The sequence below is a fragment of the Haliotis rubra genome, unplaced genomic scaffold, assembly GCF_003918875.1.
Source record: "Haliotis rubra isolate DU_JTF1 unplaced genomic scaffold, ASM391887v1 Scf72, whole genome shotgun sequence".
In the NCBI taxonomy this organism is placed as follows: Eukaryota; Metazoa; Mollusca; class Gastropoda; order Lepetellida; family Haliotidae; genus Haliotis; species Haliotis rubra.
The window spans coordinates 2,065,425-2,077,441 of record NW_025767435.1 but is presented as its reverse complement, the minus strand read 5'-3'; the positions used below and the strand labels follow the sequence as shown (position 1 = coordinate 2,077,441).

The 12,017-nt window shown below is 42.4% G+C and overlaps 2 protein-coding genes across 3 annotated transcripts; both read left to right on the top strand.

The window, feature by feature from the left end:
• On the top strand, positions 1 to 5,841 carry LOC124259417. Of its 2 annotated transcripts, XM_046693561.1 has the most exons (8): positions 1 to 133; positions 871 to 933; positions 1,516 to 1,887; positions 2,216 to 2,329; positions 2,907 to 3,056; positions 3,384 to 3,551; positions 4,488 to 4,586; positions 4,998 to 5,841. In XM_046693561.1, exons 1-8 carry the CDS (start codon positions 61 to 63, stop codon positions 5,159 to 5,161), a joined length of 1,203 nt encoding a protein of 400 aa, XP_046549517.1. In that variant the 5' UTR covers positions 1 to 60; the 3' UTR covers positions 5,162 to 5,841. The 2 variants fall into 2 exon arrangements, with proteins under 2 accessions (XP_046549517.1, XP_046549518.1); XM_046693562.1 differs by lacking the exon at positions 2,216 to 2,329.
• Positions 5,710 to 11,678, top strand: LOC124259379 (probable glycosyltransferase STELLO1). Its single transcript, XM_046693505.1, has 4 exons — positions 5,710 to 5,750; positions 8,545 to 8,691; positions 9,082 to 10,566; positions 10,975 to 11,678. Exons 1-4 carry the CDS (start codon positions 5,710 to 5,712, stop codon positions 11,411 to 11,413), a joined length of 2,112 nt encoding a protein of 703 aa, XP_046549461.1. The 3' UTR covers positions 11,414 to 11,678.
• Positions 11,679 to 12,017: the final 339 nt, after the last annotated feature.

The following is a 12,017-nucleotide window of genomic DNA, read 5'->3' as shown; positions in this document are numbered from 1 at the left end:
AGATGTGGCTGTTATCTGCACTATGTCTGTAGATGCTATAAAGTTCAGATCCGATAACTGATGTCCCGTGTACTTCTCACATCAAGACGGCGTTACGAGGGCTATAGAATCAGCATGGCACTAAATGCTAAACGTAAGTATTATTCTGCTTCTACATAACCCCGCTTCTTCGGGACGCCTGTTTAGAACTGCGCCTAGATTTTCGAAACTCTCTTAGCGCTAAGATAGTCGTAAGTGCCATACAATAACATTAACTTACGACTATCTTAGCGCTAAGAGAGCTTCGAAAATCTAGGCCCTGGTTCTCAGCAACGAATGCTTGGCGTAAGGATCGAATCCAGTTTCGAATATTTATCATATGGCTGGAAACAATACGAGTGCGGGGTTAACAACAAACAAATCTTACGCACAATGTATTTTATACATTAGGGGCGGTGGGGTAGCCTAGTGGTTAAAGCGTTCGCTCCTCACGCCAAAGACCCTGGTTCGATTCCCCACATGGGTACAATGTGTGAAGCCCATATTCTGGTGTCCCCCCGCCGTAATATTGCTGGAATATTGCTAAAAGCGGTGTAAAACTAAACACACTTTATACAATACCTAAAAAAACAGTTATTTCTGAACTGTTGGGTATAAAATACAGACTGGCAGTACCACTAAGAAAGTGGCATTTAGTGGTCCAGTGGATTTTAGAGTTGTGTAGGGCCGTGTCTTCTGCAGGGCCTGACATTTGCTGTTTCGTCTTCATTACGATTTTGTTAGTATACGTTTCAATGGCATATAACCGTGTCAATTCGCTACGATTTCGTGACATTCCCAATGTACTGTTGAAAGTGCGCTAAATGCACTCACTTGTGTCTTTCGTTATAGACCTCATCTGCGTGATTGTATTAATAACTACAAACGAGAGCCGGAATCTCACTGATAACACTGGTAAGTATAGTGAGTGAGTGAGTTTAGTTTTACGCCGCACTCAGCAATATTCCAGCTATATGGCGACGGTCTGTGCATCGAGTCTGAACCTCACAATCCAGTGATCAACAGCATGAGCATCGATCTACGCAATTGGGATTCGATGTCATGTGTCAACCAAGTCGGCGCGCAGCGAGCCTGACCACCCGATCCCGTTAGTCGCCTCTTACGACAATGGTAAGTATAGACTTTGCATGCTTCATGTGCATGTCTGAGTCAGTAACTTAGTAATTGAAGTTTGTGTTACATCCAACAATTATCAACAGGCTAGTGGTTTCCAAACGTCTCCAAATTCCTTCACAAATCCTATCATCTGGAGTAAAACACAAGACCAATTTTCATGGATTTTTCATTTGATTGCTGCACTCATGCTAAAATCTTCATATATGCGACGGAATTATCTCGACGGGTGAAACAGTGACTACGTTATGAGTGAGTGAGTTAAATTTTACGCCGCTCCCTCATAACTCACTAACTCACTCACTTAATTCCATTGGCAGCAGCATGATAGTATCACCTTCAAGGATTGTTTGCTTTATCCAGTTGCAGGAATCACGCCATGTCTGCGGGCAAATTACTACATAGGAAGTGAGACTAAGCGGATTGATGTGCAGGAAGTGACGTCATTGAAAAGCACGTTCTGTGTCCTAGAATTGAACTCTGACCCTGGTACGCAGATTTCTTTGAGTATTCGTTACGTGCCACATGATACCAAGACGACAAACCGTTACCATGACTACGTTCACATTGGCAACGACGGGAAAAGAATCAACGAGGCGTCAATGACGTCATATCGGTTTGCTAATGGATCTTTCCAGGAAGAAATTGTGTCTCGTCAGAATTATCTGTGGATTGTTTTCAAAATGTCATCTCTACCAGAAGTCTTCCATATCAATGTTTTCTCGAGTGTCAGAGGTAAGAAAGGTTTGTTTGCCTTTTGGAGTGTGTCAGGGCTGAGAAATGCAGAATGGTAAGAATCCCAGAAGGTTTCCCAGAAACGTTGAACTGGTTGACAAGAGACTCTTTTCCTAACAGATTGATCTGAACTCCAGGCCTTGTTTTAACTTCCCTGAGACAAATGAGATGTTTGTAAAGAAAATAATGTGTTTCAGAAAATACTTGATAAAGGAAACTTTTATGTGCTGAATTTCTTATCGAGGTCCCCGAATATGTTTTGGTTTTGGTCTCCTCCATCAAAGAAAAGAAATTGTAAAGCCTTCCAACATGACTGTGTTTATTTCAGTTCCTTGTAACAGCAGTATGTTCGAGTGCTCTCCCTTGCAGTGTGTCAACAGACACGCCATCTGTGACGGCAAACGTGATTGTGACAACGCTAGAGACGAGTTTTGCCACAAAAGTATGCTGCAGCATTTTATCATTTTTGTATGTTCATTGTAGGTTGTTTGGTTGTTTGACACCGCACTCAGCAGTATTCCAGCTGTATGGCGGATATGTCCATTGTAATATTTGATGCGTGGCGATATCTGAATCGAAAGTGTAGGTTAACGCAAGCGGCATAAATCTGTACGTTTAAGATAGGAAAAACCCCAAAACGTATTATTATTAATAGCGCAAGAGACAGCGCTGGAGACCAGTTTTGCCATTAAAGTATGCTGCAGCCTTTCATTATTTTAGGCTTATTTTAGGGAGCGAACGCTATAAACACTAGACCACTCCCACAGAATTGGTTGGAGAAGCTGTTTCGTTTTTAACCTGTGGTCTAAATATTCGGGGCGGTGGTAGCCTGGTGGTTAAAGCGTTCGCTCGTCACGCCGATGACCCGGGTTCGATTCGCCACATGGGTACAATGTGGGAAGCCCATTTCTGGTGTCTACCGCCGTGATGTTGCTGGAATGTTGTTAAAAGCGGCGTAAATGCACACTAACTCACTCACTCACTCTAAAACTCTAAATACCCCATGCTCTCGTTTACAGTACCCCCTCGAGACTCGCCATGCTTCCTGTGTTCAGATGGGGTGTGCATCAGACCACAAATCCCCCGGTACAGTCTGGACTACGGCAAGACCCTGTGGTATCTCTGCGACGGCGTCCGACACTGCCCCGACGGCACCGACGAGAGGAAGGGTAAATGTGGTTGTTTACTTGCTTGTGTGTTGTGTAAATCCACTCCCGCACTATTCCAGTTGTACAACGTCGCCCTGTAAATAACCCAATCCGAGCCAGACAAACCAGTGATCAATATTACGAGCACTAGTCCACGATGACATACACACTCAGCGCAAGTCACAAGCGGCTTACAACCAGTATGGCTCTGATGGAGACCAGTTCCAATTTAGAATTCATTGAACATAGTATCTTCCATTTAAAGGTCTATTAATCTAAAAGTATACTTCGTATCCATACATCGATCGATCCCAGTATTTCACTGTAATGACATTTTTATATCTTCAGATATCTGCTACCGTATAAGAGGAAAGAAATTGGGTACAATATCATGTATACCCAATGACATCACATATCACCATAGCAACCCCGTGATGATGTGGAACAACGTTGTGTGTAATGGCGAGCGGGACTGCTACCATGGTGAAGACGAGTCGGAGGACTTGTGTCCAACAAGTATAATGGCTCATTGTATTATATTGTGTTGTATGTATGTATGTGTGTGTGTGTGTGTGTGTGTGTGTGTGTGTATGTTTAGAGTGAGTGAGTGAGTTTGGTTTTACGCCGCTTTTAGCAATATTCCAGCAATATCACGGCGGGGGACACCAGAAATGAGCTTCACACATTGTACCCATGTGGGGAATCGAACCCGGGCCTTCGGCGTGATGAGCGAACGCTTTAACCATCAGGCTACCCCACCGCCCCATGTATGTTTAGACGGTGAATGGTCGAGTCTGAAGCTGACTATCCCGTGACTGACATCATGAGCATCTATTAACGCAGTTCCGATACGATGACACATGTCAGCTAAGTCAGCGAGCCAGGCGTATTATTGTTAATTGGGGCGTTGCTTGAAAGAAAGGTTAAGGGTTTTACTTCGATTGGCCAACACAGTGGATGTCCACGGTTATGAAAAGCACTGGGCAGTATACTCCTTATTACTGGAATATATTGTTCGTAATCGAAAATACGTTCAGTTCAGAAGTGAAACTGTGAAAATGTTCCTGAGGCCTATAGGCCATGTGTTATTTTCTACCCGCCTTTCTATTTTGGCCCACGATGGTACAATGTGTGGAGCCTATTTCTGGTGTCCCCCGCCGTGATATTGCTGGAATAATGCTAAACGCGGCGTAAAACTATACTCACTCACTCACTTTATTTTGGCTGGGTGACTGTCTTTAACGCCACCTTGACATGCTTCACAAGCGCAAATGTCGTGTACGCCATGTAAGCCTGGTTTTAAAGGAACTGAAACTCTTATTTTTCATGTCACTGTCTCCAATGAGTTTCTATAATGAAACAAAAAAGGAAGCAACGTTATCTGTTATTATCATCAAACTGCATCGTTTTTGTCTTTACATGTTCGTTCATTTAGGTTAACTCTTTCTTCAGATGTTGACGATGACGTTTTCCAAATCAACCCAGGCGCCGTCGTCTTTGCTACAGTCTTCCTAGTTGCCGTAGTGGCTGTGGCAGTCGCTATTTTCATGTGTAATGCATGTTTTTCAAACTTTCTTAAAGCTTCAAATGAGCTAATGTGCTGTTCGTTCGTCTGTTTGTGGTTGACGTTTGCATTATTAACAAAAGATTTTAACACAGAGGAAATTTAATGTTTTGAATTGAACCCAGCAATAGTGTCAACAATCATATAGTATAAATTACACATACCTTCTAGCCCATGTTCAAGTTGTTCGCCAAAACAGCCATACAGAAGATGTTGTTATTGTCCATATATTACCATGAATCATTATGAAATTAGCTGTTGTGGGGTTGTATAAATTTTACCCTGATATGACCTAGCATATACCTTCGTAATATTCCGTTTGTAATAGTTCACAATTTAAAACAATTTAATATAATAAGTATATTGTTTGATATAATAACATTCACGCAATGTTACAGACGGACGACGGAACGGAAGACGTGGTGACGTTGGCCCTTCACAAGGATATCCAACGTCGAGCACAGATTTCAGCCAATCAGAACCCGAGCTGCGGGTCCCCCTCCAAAGTGAAATCGAGACTATGGTGTTTGATACTGTGGCCTTACGACAGACTACCTTGTGATGGTAAAGCAGAACTCGACGGACTGTATTCAAGTGTTACCGTCACTTCACTTGCGCGGGAATGTATAAACATGTGTTATATATATAATATATAAGGGATGGTACCGTTCCATTGGTCGCTACATACCACGTTCTTCTCGGGTGGAAAGGATGAGAAACTGGTTATTCTTATTGTGACAGTGTGTCCCACCATATTACCTGGCCTTGAAATCTTTTCTTTATAACCCGAGACAATTAGCTGTTTTAGAACAGTTCTAATGCAAGGCCGTATTGGAGTGAGTTAGGCTTTACGCATGCGCAGATTCAAGCAATATCACGGCGGGCCACACCAGAATCCATGTGGGAATCGAACTTGCGTCTTCGATGTGACCATCGAAAGCTAACCACTGCGCCATCCAGTCGCCCTATTCGGTATAAGTAAGGAAAAGGGGAATATCCTGACCGCAGCACATTGTGTAACACACAAACACCGTTGTGTCGAAGTTGAAGTGACCTAGGTAAATATTTCGAGTTATGGGAGGTTCGACACAACCACAAAATGATCCCTCGATGAAGTATAATGAGGAAGACAACCGTAGGTTACCTGACAGGTAACAAGCTGCCAAGACAGCCTTGAACACTGCTTCAGAACTCCAGCTATTACACGTTTACCATGTTACAAAATAAAACATATTCACTAAAGTGTGTTTTGCTTTAAGCCTAGCCAGAAAATACGTTCCAAATAACGCTCGTTTGTAAAAACTGGCATTTCATTATCATTTTTACAAGGTCGGATTTATAACTCCTTACATTGTAATAATGTAGTGTTCTAACGCCTGTCGTCGACGACCAAGTTAACGCTGTGTTCGTTACAGTGTAGCAACACGACACAGGGGTAGGTATAGACTAACATCTAGTCTCCCCAATGAACATATTTTCAAAACAGAAAAAAACAGTGCCGAAATTATGATCTGACAATTTTATGAAGAAGAGCCCAGAGACTTCAGTTTCAGAGACTAAACAAATCTGCACAGCCATGACATTCTAGACAGGCATGGGCTTTCTTTGATATACTTGTTTCAGAGTCTATATGGCAAACTTTTAGGGTTTTAGAGTTTCATTGCCATTTAACAGGGAGTTTTAATCGGACCCCCTCCATGTAACATAACTACAATGGATCGTGCTTACCTGTAGCTAGCCACATTAAATATTGGAAAGTATGTTGACCTTTTGCTATTTTATAACTATTTCATATACAGATAATATTATAGCCATTCTGCACTGAATGTTTTATCTTTCCCCCCTGTTCGTGGTAGTTTTTAGAGTTACGCCACAGTCATAGATTGACATTGTATCTAACATCGCCATCTGTCCACGATGGCGATAAGCCACATCTCTTGCTTCCCGGGGAGAGGTATACAGGGACTTGATCACACACCAGGCCGAGTTTTGAATGTTTTCATTATTATTTCAAAGACAAAAAAAGTCCTGTGAAACGCACATTATTTTTTTATCTCTCATATTTACAACAACAAACACTAACATCGCCGCCCCGTACCAGCAGGTTGTCCAATGAGTATTTTAACATTTCCGGGTCCACAACAGCGGCCAACAGTGTCAACGTTTTACCACAGCGACAGCAAGGATTAACGCCAAGGCGTGCCACTCTAGCCACCATAATCCTACAAGGCATTAGACTGTGGATGAAGTTGGAGTGATGGTCGCAGACAATGTCTCCCCTTGTCAGCTTGTTTGGATCCCTGATTCTGTCCTTGTACGACTTTGCTACACATTATGGTCACGGGAATTTCCAACCACTCACCAGGACTGGAGATATGAGCCGTCTCTCAGACTTGTAAGTGGGAGATTTTCATTTGTCCTTTGTAAACACGCAAACAAATATGTGAATACATTTCTAAATTCACTAGCTTCACAGATAAAGATATTCTTCAAAAATGTTTCACATGTGTGGAACTCAGAACTCAAAAGTGTTCTCAAATTAATCTTGTAGATGAATTTGTCGATATCACTTTCATTTGTGCATTGTTACATGAAGCTTAAGAAATGTAATATTATCATAATATTTGTATATATATGTATAAAAACAAATGTGACACATTTTATTGTTTTTAATCAAAGTTTTCTGAGAAACGTGCACAAGATAATGTAAGACTTGTGCCTGCTGCACGTGCCCGTCATATAAAGTACGAGGGGCGATCAAAAAGTATTTTCACCAAGAAAACGATACAAATGCAGCTATTTTAATGTTTTATTTTGTGACATATTATCTGTCAAGCTCAAGCAGTTTGGTTTTGCTATATTCCAGTCTCACAATCCCCATTTTGTTTGACCTTTTATCTTGGTACCCTAAACAAATGCAAAATCTACAATATATTCATCAAAAATTTCAGGAAACAAAATATGCAAGAAATATTTTGTGTGTTTGAGATTGATAGAAGTCCCCTAGAATCACACTTAGATATTAAAGTTCATCAAAAAGCAATTTGAAATTACAATCGCTTGTTAAAGTGACTCCCCCCTTCATGTTGACTGAAAGAGCTTGTTTTGGAGACACTACCAATCCCCTTTCAGATGATGTAATCATAAGGACATAACTTATTCTAATGTTTTCACTTATTCATACGTGATGGCAAGGGTTCAACCTAAACACTGAATGGTCACACAAGTGTCAGCTCACCATATATTGCAAACAGTACCAGCTTGAATATCTGGACACGGTGTTTCAGGTAGATTGAAATGGGGGTGTCTTAAAAAAACAGCCCTAGACTAAATATAAATTAAGCAATCCAAATCTTTGACTGTTGATTATGACGGGAGTCATCTAATACTATACTGAACATATTTTATATGATATACTCTGAGGGCATACCATTATCCAAGAGGTACCAAAGGACAGATCGTTTTTCATTTTCTGCAGTTTTGTTAGAAACATTATACCCCAATGTGTTGTGAAATTTTGGATATGACTTTGCTAAAGATTCCTTCAAAATAAAATGGAAGCTTTTCAAACATTGGACATCGAGAATACAGTTAGTCTACGTACTTTTTGATCGACTCTCGTTTTTGCAATTAAACGGTATGTTAGTTTACCATACTTATAGTTTTAGGACGTCGGCATAAGGTTTTAGACGAGAATTTTATGGTAAGGCATATGCAGGTTCATATCCGACGTCGACTTCATTATCGGGGGCGGTGGGGTAGCCTAGTGGTTAAAGCGTTCGCTCGTCACGCCCAAGACCCGGGTTCGATTCCTCACATGGCACAATATGTGAAGCCAATTTCTGGTGTCCTCCGCCGTGATATTGATGGAATATTTCTAAAAGCGGCGAAAGGCCAACTCAGTCACTATTATCGCTTCCCTGAATGTTTTCACTCTTCTTGAAGCGGCAGAATTCTGAACGGAAAGTTCAGCGATAAGTGGATAGTGACAACTGCAACCGCTGCTCCCAACGACAACGTCAAGTTTCTGGCACAAATACCGGGCTGGAAGGTCGTAGTCGTCGGCGACAGAAAGTCTCCGTCTCAGTGGTCGTAAGTATGTTGTTGTGTAGTCACCATTTTGTGGATTTCTTTATACATGTACTACTGTACACAGCTAAATTTTACCCCTTTGTATATATGTAAAAAACACAATCATAACAGAATAGAAATACATATGCCATACTTTGGATACTCAGTCTTTCCAGGATTGCATTTTTCTCGTAGGACTTGAAATCGCTGTGATTCCTGCTTTGTTAACACAAGATTCGTGCTCATCTATGTGGTGAACATATAACTACTACATTGCTTTTGTCTTCTGAAACATTGGTTAACACGAGTTAACAGAAGTACCGTTCTAAACGCCACAGAAGCCAATCAAATGGTTCGGTGTGGTAAACATGGCACTACATTTTAGACTTGATTGATACGTATATGTTCCAGACACAAGGGATGTGTGTACCTGGGTCCCAAGGACCAGACCCTCCTTGGCTTCAGCACGGCGCCACATCTGCCCAGGGACAGCTACGCCAGGAAGAACATCGGCTACCTGTACGCCATCGCCCACGGTGCCAAGGTCATTTACGAGACTGACGACAACCACCGACCAACTGGCAATCTCACAGAGTTCATCCTCAAGCCAAACACGACCGGCTTGCGTTATGGTGGCATTAACATGTTCAATCCTTATAATCACTTTGGACAGCCTACTGTATGGCCTCGCGGGTACCCCCTCAGTTCGGTCGGGGACAACGCCTCTCTTAGCTACGTCCTCGACGACTGGACGACTCCATCTATACAACAAGGGCTCGTTAACGGTAGTCCGGAGGTGGACGCAATCGTTCAGCTCACGAGAACAAGGAAGCATTTAGCCCCGAACATAACCTTTGACGTCATAGCGCCACCTGCGTTTGTTCCCAGTGGTGTGTTTTCAACGCTCAATTCCTATAACACTCTATTTACCTATAACGCTTTCTGGGCACTTCTGATACCTACGACCATACCAAGCTTCGTCAGTGACATCTGGCGGGGATATTGGGCACAGAGACTCCTTTGGGAGATGGGGGGCAGCATTGGCTTCTTTCCACCGAACAGCTTCCAGGAGCATAACAACGAAACGAACTTAGCCGATGCTAACTTGGAGCATGAGATGTATTTCAAATCTGAGAAACTGCTCGAATTTCTCAGAAATTGGAACTGTAATCCCCGAAACTCTTTCTTCGACTGTGTGATAGCGTTGTCTGACGACATGGCAAGACAGAAGTTTTGGAGAAAGGCAGACGCAGAAATCATTCGTCATTGGCTGCAAGATCTGAGAACAATGGGTTATGAGGAGCCTAAAAGGATTCCATATTCCAAACGGAAGCAACACACACATACACGGCATAGGAAACGGCGGAAATCTTCCCCGACCAATGTCCAGTTTGTGCCAGAAGTTCAAGTTCCACCTGGAGTGGACGCCACCGCGTCCAGTGAGCTTCTGCATCACTACTTGGCAAATGTTAACCAGATCTGTCCCAGACTGGACATCAGGCCACCCCGTGGAACCCATACAACTTTCAGTAGCATCGTTCTGATTATCGTCCTCAAAGAGCCGGGCCACTATGGCAATGTCAGAACGTACGAAGCTCTGTACGGGTTCCAGTTCACACACATCGTATACTGTGGCGCAAAGTTTAATAAGATCTATAAAACACCGACGTTAAAGGTCACGACTGTAGAGGTTGACGTCCACAAAGGAACATTTGCCCAAAATTGTTTAATCAAAACGATGGAGATGAACTACGGAGCCGGCGGGTACCTCTTGGTATCCGAGGACACTCTCCTCCACGTGTGGACGCTCGGAGTACTGCCTCAAGACAGGATCTGGTTCATCAAACCGGTGTCTCAAGATACAAGCAGAAGTCCACGGTACAAGTATCAGTCTAGGTGAGAACTGTTTGTTTCTTCTGTAAAACCGGAATCTTTACGTGGTTAGTTAATATTGATTTTAACCCATCTTTAGAGGTACTGCAGCTTATCACGTCACATGACCCATCAAATACTAACATACGTTATGTAGTTGTTTTAGTATTAGGAATATATTGGTATATTTCAAACAATATGGGGGCGGTGGGGTAGCCTAGTGGTTAAAGCGTTGGCTCGTCACGCCGAAGACCCGGATTAGATTCTCGACATGGGTACAATGTGTGAAGCCCATTTCTGGTGTCCCCCGCCGTGATATTGCTGGAATATTGCTAAAAGCGGCGTAAAACCATACTCACTCACTCACTCACTCAAACAATATGATTATGGATGAATCACTAGAACATATTTCGTTCATGTGCCGTGTTTCAGGATCAACGCAAGATCATTCATGAAGGCCATGATAGAACTGGAACAAACCAACAAGACGATGTATACCGCATTCAAGAGAAGACTCGGTGACAATCGCAACCACGCCAGGGACGACACCTACATCTCCCAAGTATCCGACATCGTCTACGTGCCACAGAGATACAAACTCGAGTTCATGTTCCTTTCGAATCTTCTGACAAGAAACGGCCTGCCTGTCGAGATAACGATCCCCACGGTCATCAGCGGGATTGAAGACCAACGGAACGTTTACTACCTCGACGGTCGCCATGTGACCCGTGCTCAAGGCAGTGCGCTGCAACAACAGTTCCACAAGAATTTCAATTACATTCATCCAGTTCAAATTGGTCAGGTCATGAAAACAGCTGAAGGGGTCGAGTTCTTTTGTAAGACCTTCATCCCGTTGGCTCTAGGGAGTTGAGCTGTTGGCTGTGTGTAATAGGGTATTTGTAGGGAGAACATAATGGACGTAAACTTGAATATGTATCAGATACAATGTATTGCATGTACAGAAGACGTCCATCCCGCTGGCTTTAGATCATTAAGTTGTTGGCTGTCCACAAGAGGTTGGAATGATGTGTTGGTTTAAAATTGTGAATCTAAGTTCAACTGAGACCCCTTGTAACAAGGTAAATTTGGGGCAATATTTTGCATAAATACACAATCCAATTTAGAAAGTGGTCAAATGTAACATAAGTAATATTTGGGATTGCACTTTCTCCGTAAAGTACCGATTCAAGAACTTTTGTTAGGTTGAGTATCATCCAGGATTCGAACCTACATTATCAGACTTAGACACCTAATCGCCAGGACACAAAGTCAGCCATCTAACCCACTCCACAACTGGTACAAGTATATATCAATTATCTGCAGTAGTTCTGCAGCATAAGCATTTCGTAGTTATATTCTTGAACATTTTTTTTTCAATCTGTCTTTGAAGTAGGATAAGAACAGTTGATATGGACCTGGAAAGAATCATTCTCATATAATGTAATTTAGATACAGCGTACATATTTCATTACCAC